The following is a 19,098-nucleotide window of genomic DNA, read 5'->3' on the forward strand; positions in this document are numbered from 1 at the left end:
TTTTTTGCTCAGTAGTTACCACCATCTATATTTTATTAATTTATCTTGTTTATTATCTTCCTCTCTCCAATAAAAAGTATAAAGATAACAAGAAATTTGATTTTATTTCGTTCACAGATATATGTATACCCAAGATATAGGATACCGCCTAGCACATAATAAATACATTTTTAAGTGAGTGAATTACATAAATAATATGCCTAAATATTTATAGAATGTAAGTGGTAAAGCTAAACTTCAACTCAAGATTGGCTCCAAACTCTTGCTCTTTCTTTTTTATCACACAGTTTTCTCAAAATGCCTGCTGCTTTCTCAAATTAAGATAAGGATGGTTGTAGCAGTTTTATATGGTTATGAATTCCAGAAATAGATATTGGATTATGTTTGTAATCACGCCTGGGCATGACTAAGTTATGATTAGGGCTGTGACTGGGTCATGTCATTAGGGCGCTGAGTGGGACTCACAAATAAAAGGCATGGCAAAGGACAGAGTTAAGGGTTTTCTGATGTTGAGTTTTGATGCTGGAGTTTGATGCTGAAGCCTTAAGTTGGAGCCCTAGGAAGTATGCTCATAGAGGAAAGAGAAGCAAGCGCCTGGGCAGAGAGGACCTGAGCCAGGAGAAGAAAACAGAGGAATAGAGATGGCTCTTTAGACAGGCAGAAACCCCAGAGAGGGAGACAGAGCCGTTCACCTGATAGCTTACAGCTGACCTGTGGAGAGAGGCAATCTAGAGAGCCTCATAGTCTACAGCTGACCTTGTGGAAAAAACAAAGGAGCTGAACCCAGGAATCCTGAACCCTCACGGACGTTGGCAGCCATCTTGCTCCAACACGTGAAAATAGACCTTGGTGAGGGAAGTGACTTACGCTTATGGCTGGGTATCTGTAAGCTCCTACCCCAAATAAATACCCTGTATAAAAAACAACTAATTTCAGGTATTTTGCATCAGCACCCCTTTGGCTAACTAATACAATGGCTTTCCTCAATTTTCATCTAAGAGGTTAATGATTCCCATTTAAAATAAGGCCAAGCAAGGAAGAGACCAGTTTCTAAAAAACCGCAAACTACATAAGGTTCAAAGCTTATAATGTGACAGACTAACCTTATGTTTTTTTTTTTAAAGATTTATTTTATTTAACTACCCCCACCCCCGGTTGTCTGTTCTCTGTGTCTATTTGCTGCGTCTTGTTTCTTTTGTCCACTTCTGTTGTCGTCAGCGGCACGGGAAGTATGGGCGGCGCCATTCCTGGGCAGGCTGCACTTTCTTTTGTGCTGGGCGGCTCTCCTTACAGGGCGCACTCCTTGCGCGTGGGGCTCCCCTACCCGGGGGACACCTCTATGTGGCAGGGCACTCTTTGCGCACATCAGCACTGCGCATGGGCCAGCTCCACACGGGTCAAGGAGGCTGGGGGTTTGAACCAGCGGACCTCCCATGTGGTAGACGGACGCCCTAACCACTGGGCCATGTCCATTTCCCTAACTTTATGTTTTTTCTTCTTTTTTTATTTTTATCCAATGAACTAAGCCATAGCCTTTACTCTTACCCTAAGGCCTACCTTACAAAAGTTATTCAATTGGATACCAAACAGACTTTTTCTCCTTTTGGCTTAACAGATGAATCAGAAGATGTTTTTTTTTTTTTCTTAGACAGAAGAGAACAGTATAATGAAAAATTCGCAACTCACCTTTAGTGAGACGCAAATATCTCAAAACGAGAACAACCGAAGGACCTCTTGAGGTCTCTTTCAATCCTTTAGTTCTGTAAATAGCCAAGCAAGGGAACATTGAGGGAGAAGAAAATAAGACCCACTATAATTTCTCAAGTATCTCTGACATAAAGTCTAAGACAAGAAATATAATAATTTTCTTGACTTCTTTCATTTATAAGATCTAGAAGGGGATTTTCTTTGTATGAACAACTCAGTCTCTAGGGCAGTAAGGTTGAGGGGAAGATTCATACCAGAGTTGCTAAGACAAGGAACCAACTTGGAGCTGAGTGAAATCTCCCAGACTTAAGTAAATGAATATGAACAAGCTAGAGACGTGAAGATGGAAAACACAGAAAGAACTCCCAGCTAATCCTCTAACCTCCAGGACAAACATAACATTGACAGGAAGAGATGGAAGGAAAAACAAGTAAGCAAAAAGCTGCCAATTTCTGACTCAGCTCTAAAGCTATCAAAATAACCAAGGCAGTTTCAGATATAAAGACAAACCTCCTCTGGTCAAGAAGGCCAGAGTTTGCCCTAGACTTGGCACAAGCCCAACTGACTGCAGCAGCAGTGCAATCCACAGACAGGTGGTAGGTATTCCCCATCATAATCTCTCATAATCAAATCATTTTAAGAAGTTATAACATTACAGTGTTTGTATTAAACAGCAAATTTTGAAAGAGAAAAACACCTTACACTGTTCTTGCAACATTTTTTCCACAGCTCTATATACAGTGATGGTATTAATGTCATATATCACTGAATAAGTGAGTTCTGCAAGGTTAAATGATGATGTGTTTATGTTCTATCTGCTCATTGGCCACCAGGTCAGCCAATCTGATCCTGGACTCCGTGGCAACAGGCTTTATCACTAAGAGCTATGAGATGAGACTTCCTTTGCCTTTTTTTTTTTTTTTCCTAATAAAGCATTTTCCACAGAAACTGTTGCAAATACTAGTCAGAGAATAATCTCTACAGACAAATAAGATAAATGCTGTCAAAGTGACACACTGAAAGCAAATGTGGGGAGGGACGAGTGAATTGTAATAACAAATGGCAAGGAATCCCCAAAATCCTAAAGATCTTCCCTTGTTGAATCTCACAATATTGAAGATTCCCATGCCACAGGACACAGAGCTGAAGGTTTTAATTTAGGACCGCTGACCTTTGTAAGTTTCCCATAACTCTTCCTGAAATGTTAAAATCAGCAACAAAATTCACAGATCTAGGCCCTTATTCTTCATATTCTCAAATCACAGCTTACACAGTCCTTGGAATTCTGTTATGTCTATCTTCATCTCTATACACCCCCTTCCTTACCACCTTCTACTTCCTTAGAGAAAAAATTAACCATGTCCAAATGAGGAAATAAGACATTTGCCTCTTTACATTCCATATGCCCCATTCCTTCTTCCTTAGCTGGAGGCCAACTTGAAGCAAAGAGGAAATCTGAAAATTATAAACTGGATGAGGCTAGACCAAAAACTGCCCTTCCTAATGGTGTTCATAAACACTCTAAAATCCTTCTGGCTACAAGATATTTCCTTTTCCTGGCGTGCTTTTCACCAATAACTGATGCAATATTTCTGGCTCCAACAAACAACTTTGATCTCCCCCTAGTGGTTGAGTGCCAGCTTCCTGCATATGAGGTCCCAGTTCAATCCTCGGCCCTGGTACCTAAAAAAAAAAAAAAAAAAAAGGTATCTGATGGGGAGCAGATGTGGATCAAGTGGTTGAGCACCTGTTTCCCATATGGGAGGTCCCAGGTTTGGTCCCCGGTGCCTCCTAAAAACAAACAACAAGCAAACAAACAAAAAACCAACTGGGGATCTGATGAGGCTTAGAAGTTAAGTGCTGGCTTCCTACATTTGAGGTCTGGCTTCAATCCCTAGCCCTGGTACCTCAAAAAAAAAAAAAGACTATTTTATTCTATTAGTATTTACTGAATATGCATTTCTTATGCAAGTGACATCTTAAAAACTAGTGGAATAGTAAGAATAAACAGTCAAATGTTAAGAATCTCTGACACTATTGCCTAGTAAAAATAGCTATTAAATTTATTTCCAGTATGTTTCTCATGCTGGAGTTTCTTACATGAACATCTTAGTTCCTAAACAAGTCCAATGTAGACAGATGCCTACATCACTTTTTTTTTTTTTAAAGATTTATTTATTTTAGTTATTTCTCTCTCCTTACACCCCTGTCCCCGCCCCGGTTGTCTGTTCTCTGTGTCTGTTTGCTGTGTCTTCTTCTTTGTCCGCTTCTGTTGTTGTGAGCGGCACAGGAATCTGTGTTTCTTTTTGTTATGTCATCTTGTTGTGTCAGCTCTCCGTGTGTGCGGTGCCATTCTTGGGCAGGCTGCACTTTCTTTCGCGCTGGGCGGCTCTCCTTACGGGGCGCACTCCTTGCACGTGGGGATCCCTTACGTGGGGGACACACTCCTTGCGCTCATCAGCACTGCACATGGGCCAGCTCCACATGGGTCAAGGAGGCCCGGGGTTTGAAACGCAGACCTCCCATGTGGTAGACAGATGCCCTAACCACTGGGCCGAGTCCACTTCCCTACATCACTTTTGTTAGTACTGTGTTCCAAGGGACCCTAAGGGCAGGCTAAATTGAAAGGCAATAGACAGTTCCAGAAATTCCTAGGACTGAGAAAATATGTTCTATAAAACTCTTTCAAATTACCAAGAATTCTTAAGGAATTCAGAAAACAGAGTAGAAGCAACTTTTAGTGCAAGACCTTAATATAAAACCTAAAAAAGAAAATCCTAAAATTTGAAAGAAGATCAAAACCAAGGGTATAAAAATTTTAAAGAGTAAAAAAAAAAAAGCAATAAAAGAATATAAAACAACAACAAAAAACCCCAAACCAACAACCAGTCATTATCATCTGTTCCGTAGAAGTCAAAATATCAATGACAGCAAAATAAAGAGAAAGAGAGCCTCTAATCTTCTCAGGGAACATATTCTCCGTTTGGCCTCTAAGCATCAAATTAGAAATATTTCACTTCCAAATAAATCTTTTAAACCTCAAAACAACCCTATGGGGAAGGTACTATTATTATCTTCATTTTACAATGAGGAAACAGAAGCACAGAGAGGTTAAATAATTTACCTAAGGTCACAGAGCCAGCAATTCACAAAGCCAACATTTGAACTTGAGCAGTTTAGTCCCTCCAGTCACAGCATTTAATCACTATGCTTTTCCTAAAGAGAAACTCCTAACAGGCTGTATAATAATGGTGAGTGGGTGGAAGCTAGAGAGGAGCACATGAGAGAGAATTAAGTAGACACTGTTAGACACAGAAATGGTTCTTTGTCAATTTTTCCTGACAGTCCTTCCAACAAGTATCACATTAATTATCCCAAACAGGTGATGCCAAAAATACTTTTCGCAAAAAGTTCTTGATCCTTCCCTCCTCCTAAATTAAAAAGAGAGAAGAATGAAAAATAAAAATTGAAATCTTCTCCAACACCTTTCAACTGATTTCCTTTCCTTGACTTTTTCCACACAAAGCCTTGATGGTTAGAAAACAAAGGTTTAAAAAGGAAGTACTGTCAATGAAATAAAAAAGATCTCTTGGTAATTTTTACACCCTGGTCATGACTGAAACATTTCAACACTTTAGGTCTATCCCACCCACTCCCAAGTGAAAGGAAAACCAAGTTAACAAAACCATCATCTTTTAATTTCACAGCAGTTTTCGTCCTCCTCAAAGGCTATTCCTGTCCTCGTTGCAGACTGGGAACTGCTTCCAGTGACGTCAGCATAGTCTCCCAGCAACTATTAAGGAGGGTTGTCCACCACAGGGGTTTCCTGAAAAGCCAGCAAGAAATTACCCACATATTTGCTGTAATATTAAGATGTAAGGATGCAATGGAATTTCTCTTAACCTTTTAGAGCTCCAGGGTCAGGCAAGCTTCTAAATAGGTTACTCTTTTGGAATGTTCTACTTTCACCCTACAATTATTACTCATTGCCAAATAAAAATAGATTTTTGTTAGTTTGAAACATTTGTTGTAATAAATACTAAATATAATTGAGTTACCATAGAAAATAGGATTGCATAACATAAGTATTACTCTTTCATTTCACACAAATAACAGAATAAATGAAAGCACAGAACAGAAAAGAAGAACAAGGTGGAAAAGAAGACAGCAAATTCTTAAAGGCACTTCTCCACATATGCATCTGAACATACATCTAAAAGAGACAGGAAAAAATTTCCTAGACTCTAGTCTACTGAGTGCCCCCCCCCCACTGACCTCTACAGGCAGCCCTCCAGAGACTGGTGGTATTAAAATGGAGTTGCAAAAAAGGCAAAAAAGGAATTGAATGCTCACTTAGTCCAAAATCAGATGCTTTTGGCTGATATGCCCATACTTAAAAGTATATCTAACAATTTCTGCCTAAAGCTCTGCTTTAGCCACCAAGATCGAAAATTAGAGTTTTATTCTAAACTAGGAATTTTATGTAACCACCAATTTTTGAGATCTGAGAAATAACAAACAAACTGCCTGCTCAGGACCCATGCAAACCAGGGAGAAAAATTTCAAATTCCAAAACCCAACCTAGAATGATTTATGAATGCTAGGGTCCAGAAACCTGCTTATAAGCTCTTTTTCCTTCCATGTTTAGGAAAAGCAACTAGTTTAATATAAATTAACAGTACATACAGGGTTAATTCAGGCACCCTGCTTCAGCAGTCCTGACTGGCCCAATCTTATTTTCTCAAAGGAAACAAACATAATTGCATCCCTTTCATTTAAACATCCACTCTGGCTTCAGCTCCATTTAATGGCACCCAGTTATCATCAAGTCATATAAGAGAACGCACCGCTTCAGATGAATTTTTCTTCTTCTCTCTGTGCCCTCCCTTCTTAGAAGAAAAAGACTGCAAACAAAACCACTACGTCACTGGAGGTAGGGGGAATCCCATCTTTGCACTCTTCAGAAACCAAGACCAACAAACAAAAGCAAGCCAATTATTAGAAACAAATAAATAACCCAAAATAAGAAACAGTAGACCCAGAAGAAATTCACGACAACCTGAACATGTCGAAAGGCATGTTTCAGTAAAAAGGCTGAATGAATTTTAATTCCTATTCTGGAATTTGTTCTAGGATGTTCACCTTCAAAAAAGCCCCCCTAAACACACAGCAAAGGGAACATATTTCTTCCTATCACATTTAAAGACTAGGTGACAGTTACATAAAGACATAGGACAGAGAGGCATATTCACCCACTGGGTGTGGATAGCTCTGTAATGACACAGTGAAGGATATTTATAGGGGATTCCCTGCTTCCTGCAATGTGCGTCAACAGCATCAGCAAAGAGAAGAGAAATCACCACTATTCTCATAAGCTAAATCTGAATGAAACATTGCTTGAAACAGCCATGAAAGACGTAGAATATGAATGAAATCAGAGTTCCTAGGAAACTTAATTTTTAAAATATTTTAAAGATAAAAAACAGCAAATGAAAATGCCACAAAACACAAAACTTAGCACTTTAAATTCTCTAATTTCCCTCATGTGTGATAAGCAGTTAAATTGTCCAAGATACAAAAGCTATCTATCTTTCTAGCTTCTTTTATTACCCATTCTGTGAAGTTCAAGGACTTTTATATAAAGAAAGAAAATTATCCAAAACTCACCCCAGACGGATCAGCATTTATACGAACAGCGAACTCACATTATTAATGGAGACCTCATTGTAAGGATCTGCTCTGCCGGAATTTTGCTGGAAGAAATTCTTTCTGGGAAACCTGTGCCTCTTCCCTCGCCCACAGTTTCCTCCCACCCCCTTCACCCTTGAATGAAACGCTACTGATTCTTGCTCCTGTGTCTCCAGTAGCTAATTGTTCTGACAAGCAGCTCTGAAGCAGACCATGGTCCAGCTGATCAGAGATGTCACCTAGCGCTCTGCCAAGTCACACCGTGCGCGCGCACACATACACACACACTCACAAACACACATGCACATGCTCACAGTCTGCAAGAGCACCCCCTCTCACCTCCTCCTCTTGCTCTCATTCAAGTACTTCAGTAGCATGCCTGCCTCCACATACTCTGGGGATAGCATTTAAAGACATAGCAGCAGTTCTTTTTTGCTGCACATGTTGAGATGTTAAAATAGTCTTCTTGGTGAAGAATAAATAACGAGTTGGGGATATGTACTGAATTAAAAGTTTACTTTTGAATTTACCCAGCCTTTTTCTCATCTGCAGTGAAATTTTTTTTCCCCTGAAAGCTACTGGGCTATATTTTACAAAAGTAAAACTAAGACTAAACCCAGTTATAGAGAATCTTCTTTCTAGCCAGCTATATTTAGTAAAAATTATTTTTTTATTTTGGGGAAGAAGGCAGGCAGCAAACGATACTAGTAGCTATCTGTTCTTTCTCTCCTGTTTGCCCCTAAAGATTCTGGCTATAATAACGGGGAATGTGGGGAAGTGGATGTGGCTCAACTGTTAAGAGCTTCTGCCTACCATATGGAGGTTCCAGGGTTCAATCCCCAGGGCCTCCTGACCCGTGTGGATCTGGCCTACGTGCAGTGCTGCCACACACAAAGAGTGCTGTGCCACACAGCAGTACCCTGTGCAGGGGTGCCCCATGCGCAAGGGGTGCACCCCGCTTGGAGAGCCGCCCAGCGTGAAAAAAAGCGCAGCCCACCCAGGAGTGGCACCATACCCACGGAGAGCTGACGCAGCAAGATGATGCAACAACAACAACAAAAAGAGATGCAGATTCCTGGTGCCGCCTGGCAATGCAAGTGGACACAGAAGAACAAACACACAGTGAATGGCCAGAGAGCAGACAATGGGGCGGGGGGGGGGGGGGAAGGAGAGAGAAATAAATACAATAAGTCTTTAAAAAAGAAAAGCAACAAAAATGGGGAATGTGAAAATCATGAAGGCAAAGGCATCTTATTAGCAGAACTGAGGAAAAAGGATAAGAATATAGAGTATAAGGGTGATGATGAGGATAAATAGATTACAATAAAGGATTCAAATGAAGTAGTACAATGGAAATCTGGAAAGAGGGATAACAGTTCTAGAAAGTAGACTAAAAATGACCTTTAAGTCCTAATTTTTAAGAGTCTAAGGAAAGGTTATAACACTATTTACTGCTACAGGGAGTAACGGACATTACACATATTGCGAAGTCTGCAATAGCACTATATATATAGTCTGGGAAGGGGATGTGTGTGTGTGTGTATATATATATCCCCATCCCATGATTGGGGAATAAAATATGGACTAGAGTGGTATTCTACTATAGACTTATTGTGATTCTAGAAATGGAAGAAATTATATCATTGATGTAGAGACAGTGGCCACTGGATTTGCTGAAGGCAGGGAGAGGGGAAAAAGAGATGTAATACCGGGGCATTTTCAGGACTTGGAATTGTCCTGAATGACATTGCAAAGACAGATAAAGGACATTATATATCCTGCCATAACCTACAGAATGGAGTGGGAGAGAGTGTAAACTACAATGTAAACTATAATCAATTTTGTGTGGCAATGCTCCAAAATTTGTTCATCAATTGCAGTATATTTACCACACTAATGAAAGAAGCTGTTAATGTGGGAAAAGTAGGAGATGTAGGGAGTGGGCCATATGGGAATCCCCTAAATTTTTTTAATGTAACATTTTATGTAATCTATGTATCTTTTAAAAATAAAAAAATATATATATTTTAAAATATATTAATATATATACAGGGAGGGTGCAGGCATCCTGAAGAAAACAATCAAACCTATTACAAAGAAATATCTAGTCATTCATTCAACACATATTTATCATGTACTTTTGTTCTTATTTTGGGCCAGGCACTATGGTAAGCTCTAGGAATACGAGACAGATTCATTAAGGGAAACATAGAAAAGACAGAACTCTAGCTTTTATCCTGAGGGAGATGAAAAGTCATTAGGGGGTTGGAAGGCTGATCCTGAAGGGCAAGTAGACCACTGAAAAGAATCTGGCTTTTATGCTTAATGAGATGAGAAGCCATTGGCTTTTTATATTTAAACAAATAAATTATGATACATATATAAAGCATAAATTCATCCTAAGTGTACAATCAATGGTACTCGGTATAATTACATAGTTGAGCATTTATCACTTCAATCATTTTTTTATGCAAATGTCATGAACTATATTTCTTTTTCAGCTCCATTCTTTTGTTGTTTGAGAAATGTCTAACATATAAAAATTTGTAAAAGTAGTACAGCAATGACTTAGAGTAAATACATATTTAATTATATGTATGTACATGTATATATGTCGTTTATGTAAGAATAAATTTTTTCGTAACTCTGTGAGACATTCTCATGACCCTTCATACCTAAAACAGTTTCGCATATATAGATCTTAATAAGATTGTTCTGAACTATGGGACTAGCCACCAGCTAAATCTCGGAGGGATCACTGGGTGGCACACACACAAAGCAGATCTAAACACCACTGCAATGGCTTTGAAAACTGAAATTACTTTGGAAGGATGATCAGAACTTGCAACCTGAACCCAGCCAGGTCAAGGTTTGCTAAAACAAAAGTCAGCATTCACCATACAAGTTCACCAATACTCAGACTCTCAAAATATAATATTCAATGTAAAGGCCGCGGCCACCAGAGGTTCTGAGGGATAGGAAAGGGAAGAATAGATATAAAATGGGGATATTTTTGGGACACTGGAAATTATCTTGTATGACATTGCAGTGACAGATACAGGCCATTGTATATTTTGTCATAACCTACAAAACTGCAGGACAGAGTGTAAACTATAATGTAAACTGTAATCCACAGTAACAAAGCTTCAATATGTATTCATCAATTGTAACAAATGTACCACACTAATGAGGGATGTTGTTGATGTGGGAAAGTGTGGGAGGGGGAGAGAGTGAGGCATATGGGGAATCCCTTATATTTTTTATGTAACATTTATGTAATCTAAAGCTTCTTTTAAAATGAAAATTAAAAATATAAACATAATATTCAAAATTTCCAGTGTACAATCCAAAATTACTTGCTATGAAGAGTGAGGACAATGTCAATTTTCTTAGGAAAATATAATCTACAGATGTCAACATCAAGATGTCACAGATGTTGGAATTACCTGACAAAGTCCTCAGAAGCTGTTATCGTTAAAAAAATGCTCCAACAAGTGAGAGCAAACGCTCTTGAAACTAAAGGAAATATAGTCCATCTCAGCAAAAAAAATTGAGGATATAAAGAAGAATCTAATGGAAATTTTAGAGCTGAAAAATAAAAACACTCACTTGATGGATTCAACAGTAAAATGGACAGAAGAGTCAGTGAGTTCAAAGCAGATCAATAGAAATCACCAACTGAACAATAAAGAGAAAAAAGATTGAAATAAAAAAGAACAGATCATCAAGGACCTGTGAGATAACACCAAAAGTCAAACATTCAGGTCATGAGAATCCCAGAGGAAAGATGAAAGAGTGTGATGCAAAAACAAATATGTGAAGAAAAAATGGATGAAAATGTCACAAATTTGATAAAAGACATAAACTTAAAGATTCAAGAAGCTCAGAAATCTCCAAGTATGACAGACACAAGTAAATCTACTTTTGGATTCCTCAAAATCAAATGGCTAAAACCTAAAAGCAAAGAAAAACTCTTGAAAGCAACAACAGAAAAATGATGCATTACTTATCACGGAACAATAATTTCAATGATTTCATATTTCTCACCAGAACCACAGACTAGAAGCAACAACATTTTAAATTAAAGTAGTAAAAGGAAAGAACTATAAATTTAGAATCCTATATCCAGAGAAAATATCCTTCAGGAATGAAGTTCACCTTTGTGGCAGTTTGATATTATTTATGAATTCCGGAAAAGATAAACTGATCTGTTCCTCTGGGTGTGATATCCTTTGATTTTATTAGATTCAGCTGAGGTGACTTTGATTAAATTATGTCAAGATTAGGGCTTTAATTTGACCACATCATTAGGACATGCAGGATTGAGTCCCCATCCCCCTTGGTAGGCTATATATATAAATGGACACTCAATCAAGATCACATATAAGTAGATACACTGAGAAGATACAGAGGATCCTGTGGCCCCAGGAAGAGAGAAGAGCCTGATAGTTAACAGCTGACCTTATGAAGAGACCAAAGCAGTTGAGCCTGGAAAGAAATGAGTCCAGGGAAGAGAAAAGCCCTATGCCAGCCTACAGTTGAGATCAGAAGAAGCTGGACCCATGAAGCTTTAAGAGAAAGAGGAAGACTGAACCTTCACAGAGGTCGCCCACCATCTTGCTTGGAAGTAACCTTGAGTTGGACTCTTTAGGGCCTTGTAACTGTAAGCTTTTGCCTCAAATAAATACCCTTTATAAAAGTAAAAAGATTTCTGGTACTTTGCATCAGCACCCTTTTTACTGACTAATACAACTTTCATTTAATGTCTTCATAAAGACATTCTCAGAAAAAGAAAAACTAAGAGAATTCATTGTCAGCAGACCTGCTCTAACCCGGGCTTGCAGTGAACATGGGCATGTGGTCTGTGCCCAAATCTCACTCACCCACTCACCTCACTCAGGAAATGGTCCAGCTTCTGAGGAGCTGTGGAATCAAGAAAGTGGTGGATCTGGTTTCTGCAGATGTTGAGGAGGTAGTCCAGAAATGTGGCTTGTCTTATAAGACCTGTTGGAGTGAACCCATTGTAAGTGGAATCTCTTGAAGATGTAGTTTTTAGTTAAGATGTGGTCCAACTGAGTGAGGCTGGATCTCAATCCAAATTACTGGAGTCCTTTATAAGAAGGAATTTGGAAATGATGAGAGGACACAATGGGGAGGAATCAGAAGTCAGAAGTCAATGGGACCCAGAAGAGAAAGAAGAGGACATCACTATGTGATGGAAAAGCCAAGAACTCAAGAATTGCCAGCCCATCAAAATGCTATTGACCTCAGAAGGAAGCCTATAAATTCTTGTTATTTAAACCAAAAAGAGAAAAAGCTGTAATAGTTACATAAATATTAATGAAGTAGACATCAGAATAAAAAAAAATTACCAGGGATAAAGAGGAACATTATGGAACAATAAAAAGGGCATCTCACCAAGAAGATATAACAACACTAAATGTCTTTGTGCCTAATAACAAATCTTCAAAAAAGCTTCAAAATATACAAAACCCAAACTGAGAAATGAAAGGAGAAATAAACAAATGTGCAATTACAGCTGGAGAGTCCAACACCCCTTTCTCAGGAACAGATTAAACCATTAGACAGAAAATAAACAAGAATGTAAAAGAACTAAACAACCCTAATAAGAATACAGAAGAACTGAACAAAAGGATCTGACATTTGAAGAACACTCCAACTAAAAACAGAATACACATTCTCTTCAAATGTTCACAAAATATTCAACAAGATAGAGGAAAAAAAGGAAAGCTAAACAATGTAACATGGAACTGTAAAGCCTAGTAAAACTACATATGAAATATGAATATAGGCAAAATTGCATATATAAGATCACTTATCTTTGAACATGAACAAATGTATGTTAATACTATGATGTTAATATCAGACAAAAAAAAAAAAATTAGGGTAAGTGAACAAAACCAGACACAAAATACTACATATTGTATGATTCCATCTATATAAAATGTAAATATAAATCAATTTATAAGGATGAAACTAGGCAAGCGGATTTGGCTTAATGGAGAGAGCGTCTGCCTACCACACAGGAGGTCCAGGGTTCAAACCCAGGGCCTCCTGACCCGTGTGATGAGCTGGCTCATGCTCAATGCTGATGCGCGCAAGAGTGCTGTGTCACAAAAGGGTGTCCTCCGTGTAGGAGAGCCCCATGCAGAAGGAGTGCGTTCCGTAAGGGGAGCCACCTAGCACAAAAAAGAGTGCAGCATGCCCAGGACTGGCGCCGCACAGAGAGAGCTGATGCAGCAAGATGATGCAACAAAGAGAGACACAGATTCCTGGTGCCACTGACAAGAATCTATGCGGACACAGAAGAACACACAGTGAATGGACACAGAGAGCAGAGAACTGGGTGGGGGGGGAGGGGAGGGGAGAAAAATTAATAAAAAATAAAATTTTTTTTAAAAGATGAAACTAGATTAGTGGTTATATAGGGATGGAGAAGGATTGCTAAGGGATGTGGAGTTTTTCCTTTTTGGAGTAATGAAAATGTTCTAAAGTTTTTTGTGGTGATGAATGCACAATACTGTGATTATACTAAAAGTGACTGGTTCTACACTTTGGATACATTGTCTGATATGTGAAAATATCACAATAAAACAAACAAACAAACAAACAAACAAACAAACAAACAAACGAATGAATGAATGAATGTTCCAGAATAGCCAGAAATAGCAGCTATGTAAAGCAGGGGGAAAGCACAGAGAGACTGAGAGTGAAGAATTTTCCTGTTTGCGTGTTTATTATTATTACTGAAATAATGAAAATTATCTAATAAAGACCGACTTGATGAATGCATAACTATGTGATATAATAAATACCACTGATTGTACACTTGGGATGAATTGTATGCTTTATTAATATGTATCAATAAAATTAATTTGTTAAAAAAAAGACCATATCCTGGGTCATAAAACAACCTTAATAAATTTAAAAGTATTTAGAGTACATCAAGTATGGTCCCTGACCACAACGGAATTAAGCTAGAAATTAAAGACAAACATATATACAGGAAAATCTCTAAGTACTCAGCAATTAAATAACACACTTCTAACTACTCTATGGGTCCAAGAGGAAATCTTGTGAGAAATTGTAAAAGGGTTTTTTAAAAAAGATTTATTTATTTATCCCCCCTTGAGGCTTGTTCCTTTTCTTTTGTTGTCTCTTCTCTGTGTCCATTTGCTGTGCACTTTTTCTGTATCTGCCTGTCTCCCTTTTGATGCATCATCTCGCTGCACCAGCTCTCTGTGGCGCATGGGCCGTCAGCTCTCCAAGGCGCACGGGCCAGCTTTGCCTTCACAAGGAGGCCCTGGGATGCGAACCCAGAGCCTCCCATATGGTAGACGGGAGCTCAACTGATTGAGCCACAGCTGCTTCCCTTATAAAGCATTTTTAACTGAATGAAATGTAAATAAAACAATATCAAAATTTGTAGGATGCAACCTAAAGAAGTGCTTATGGGGGAAAATGCATATCTCATTTATATTAGAAAATGAGAAAGGTCTCATCAATAATCAAGGTTTCCACTAACAAGGAGATGATGATGGATAACCACCATCCCAAGAAACTGAGAGAATCTACAACGGCAAGCAAGAGAGTCCCACCCATCTGCCCTGTGGGATCAAAGGCCCCTCTCAATTAGAGGTGGAGTGGGCATCACCATTCCAGAATCCTTAGGATGGGGAATGAACTATGGACCAAAGTAGACTAACTGGTATTCTACTATAGGCTTATCGTGATTCTAGCAATAGAAGAACTTATATCACTGATGTGGAGGCAGTGGCCGCGGGAGGTTCTAAGGGCAAGGAGAGGGAAAAACAGGTGTAATATGGGAGCATTTTTGGGACCTGGGAATTGTCCTGAAAGACACTGCAACGACAGATACAGGCCATTACATATCTTGTCATAACTTACAAAATTGTGTGGGAGAGAGTATAAACTACAATGTAAATTATAATCCATGCTGTGTGGCAGTGCTCCAAAATGTGTTCATCAATTGTAACAAGTACCACACTAATGAAGGATGTTGTTAATGTGGGAAAATGTGGGAGGGGTCAGGAGCAGGGCATATAGGAATCCCCTTTATTTTGTATGTAACATTTATGTAATCTAAGTATCTTTAAAAAATATATATTAAAAAAAAGAAAACAGAAAAAGAACAAAATAAACTCAATGCAATCAGACTGAAGGAAATAATTAAAAGCAGAAATCAAAGAAATTGAAAATAAATTTAAAAATTCAACCAAAAAATCTGTTTCTTTGAAAAGATCAATAAAATGGATAAATCTCTAGCAAGACAAAGAAAAAAGAAGACACATATTACTGATATAACAGGAATGAAAAAGATGATATCACTACAAATCCTACAGACACTAACAAGATAATAAGGGAAAAAATATATAGGGGCTGATAGGCTAAAATTTAAATCATAATGTAAAACATAAGATAACTAAAAATTTAGAAAATTGTATAGTCTAAAATATAAAACACAATGTAAACCCAAATGTTACTTTGTTTGAAAGCTATTGTCTTAATGTCTGTATATCAGTTTCAGTAAATATAGTATGAATATGTAAAAAGATTATTCCTGTGGAAGGGAAAAGGGTTTTATGTTGGATATGTGGGAGTACTGTATATTGTATATATGAATTACTGTGATCTAAAACTTTTCTGGATATAAGCTTAATAATTAAAAAAATAAATAAGAAAAAGAAAGGACATAGACACCGAGGAAAAGATGGAAGAAGTTGCCTTGCCAATTTGCATACAGGGCAACACTTATTGCAGTGATGGAAGGCAAAACATCAAAAACAAAAGCTTTTGCATTTTTAAATTTTTTGATACCCCAATTTATTTTTACCTTAATTTTTCTAAATTAATATGTATTCTATATCCAACTCATCACTATATTCTATTTTACTATTAATGGAACCCGGCAATATATTGTGCTTCACTTTTGAAGAAGTTTTGGATCACAGAGAGGTTCAACAGTGGCAGGGGAGGAATACTGGTGTGGGATGTTATTGACAGGGGACACATGGTTGGCAGGGAGTTCTCCAGGGCATATATCCAGGGTACATAAAAATGTTTGGATATTTTCATAGTGGTTACAATTAAAAACAACAACTGAGGGAGTGCTGAGTTCCTAGCCAGGGGAGCTCTATCACAGTCCCTAAAGGAACAGCAACAATCCCCCAAGGATTGGCAAAGACCAAAAAAGAAGGAAGGTCCAACAATGAGCCCTTGATACTAATGACTATGCTTGTAAGGCTGTGCACCTGAAATAAGAACAAGGCCTAGAGCTGCAGGGTGCCTAAGAGTTACCTCCTGAGAGCCTCCATGTTGCTCAAATGTGGCTAGTCTCAAAACCAAACTCAGCATGTAAATGTGTTGCCTTCCCCCCAGCATGGGACATGACTCCCAGGGATAAGCCTCCCTAGCGCCGAGGGATTACTACCAAGTACCAGCTGATGATGTAACTAGAAAATGACCTTGAATAAAAGGGTCAACTCGGACCAGCAGAATATCTCAGTCTACATATAACACCAGGAGTTAAAAATGCTTTTTGACTTGAATAAAAGGGGGAAATGGAAAGGACAAATGCATTTATATGGCTATGAGTCTCCAAAAAGAGCCGGGAGGTTATCAGAGGGGTTGCCCTTATGCACACCTCAGCAGAGTCCCAGAGACAGATAAAGTAGGTACAACCCTGGGTATTGGTTCTTCTGAGGGCTACAGAGACCCACAGGTTCTATGGTCATGGCAGATGGAGTTCAGTGCCATGTCAGTTGGCCCTACTTTGGAGTTTGTGTTTCTGTGTGATGGAGCTGGACTCAGGTGTGATCTTTGTATACAAGCCTCTCCTGTTACTTTTACCGGAACTGTAGTTGGTACTGGGGTTTAATGTATACCCAGGGGACCTGAATCTCTAGACTGACCATGTGATAGCCAGGCCCTGAGCCTCAACACTCTCGCAACTCCTACACTGTGGTTTATTGGACTTACCTAACATGGAGATGAAGAAGGTCAACCACCACACCAGGGAGCCAAGAGTGCCTACAACTGAAAGCAGGAGAATTGCATTCAGCATCCATGTGGAATCTAAGCCCCCTCTTGATATAGATGTGGAGTGGACACAACCATTCTAAGGTCCACAGGATGGAGGAATAGAGTATGGATTAGAATAGACTTACTGATATTCTATTCATGAACTATTGTGATTAGCAATTGAAGAAAATGAGGCATTGGTGTGGAGAAAGTGGCCATGGTGGCTGCTGGGGGTAGGGAGTGGGAGGAAGAGATGTGATGTGGAGGTATTTTGGGGGGTTGGAGTTGTCCTAGGTGGTGCTGCAGGGACAGTTACCATACAGTGTATGTCCTCCCATGGCCCACTGGGTGGACTGTGGGAGAGTGTAGGCTATGGTGTGGACCACTGACCATGGAGTGCAGCAGTGCTCGGAGATGTATTCACCAAATGCAATGAACATCTCATGATGATGGAGGAGGTTATTGGGGGGGGAAGGAGTGGGGTGAGGGGGTTGGGGGGTATATGGGGACCTCATATTTTTTTAATGTAACATTTAAAAAATGATAATAAAAAGGGAATATTATAAACCACTTAGCTGAAAAGAACCAATTCCTTGAAAATCACAAACTACCAACAGTCCCTCAAGATGAAATAGATAACTTCAATAAACCTGTAACTATTAATGAAATCTACAGGCCCAGATGTTTTATCTGATAAGTTCTAATGAAGATTTAAAAAAGAAATAATACCAACTCTATACAATAATCTCTTCAGAAAAGAGAAGGAAACGCTTCCTGACTCATTTTATGAGAACAACATTACCTTGATACCAAAACCAGGCAAAGATACTATAAGAAAACTATATAAAAATATTAGCACATCAAATCCCTTGATGTACAAAAAGGATAACACATATCAACCAAGTGGAATTTATCCTGAGAGGTTCAATTTTTGAAAACTAATCTATGTAATCCATCATATTAAATCTAAAGAAGAAAAATCACATGATCATTTCAATTGATGCAGAAAAAGCATTTGACAAAATTTAACATCCACTGACTATAAAGATTCTCAGGGGAAGGAGACATAGCTCAAGTGTTTGAGTGCCTGCTTCCCATATACAAGGTCCTGGGTTCGATCCCCGGTTCTCTGTAAAAAAACAAAACAAAACAAAACAAAACAAAAATCCTTAACCAACTAGGATAGATGTGAATTTCCTCAATCTAATAAAGGGCAACTACAACAAACCTATGGACTGAGTATATTCCCCCTAAGATCAGAAACAAGGCAAGGTTGTCCACTCTCACCACTCCTATTCAACATCGTACTGGAAGTCCTAGCTAGTGAAATAGGGCAAGAAAAAAAGCAAAAGATGTGCAGGACTGTTCTTATTCGCAGATGTTACAATTGTGTATACAGAAAATACCAAGGGATTCCCCCAAACAACAACAACAAAAAGGCCTAGAACAAATAAATGTGTTTAGCATGGTCATACGATATAGTCAATACCCCCCAAAATCAATTAAATTTCCATATACTAGCAATGAATATGAAAAACAAAATAAAAAAAATAAACCAATAGCTCTTCCCAAAATTAAATACTTAGGCATATACTTAAAATATGTACAGGATCTGTATACTGAAAACTATAAAACACTGAC

General features: G+C 38.5%; 1 protein-coding gene across 1 annotated transcript in view; it reads right to left on the minus strand.

Annotated features, from left to right (window-relative positions):
* Positions 1-19,098, minus strand: part of R3HDM2 (R3H domain containing 2) — a 277,530-nt gene that overhangs the window by 64,869 nt on the left and 193,563 nt on the right. Inside the window, 2 exon segments of the mRNA XM_058308301.2 lie at positions 1,687-1,760; positions 17,416-17,472. Of these exon segments, the coding sequence (XP_058164284.1) occupies positions 1,687-1,760; positions 17,416-17,472 (131 nt within the window).

This window comes from Dasypus novemcinctus, chromosome 12, assembly GCF_030445035.2.
Source record: "Dasypus novemcinctus isolate mDasNov1 chromosome 12, mDasNov1.1.hap2, whole genome shotgun sequence".
Lineage (NCBI taxonomy): Eukaryota > Metazoa > Chordata > Mammalia > Cingulata > Dasypodidae > Dasypus > Dasypus novemcinctus.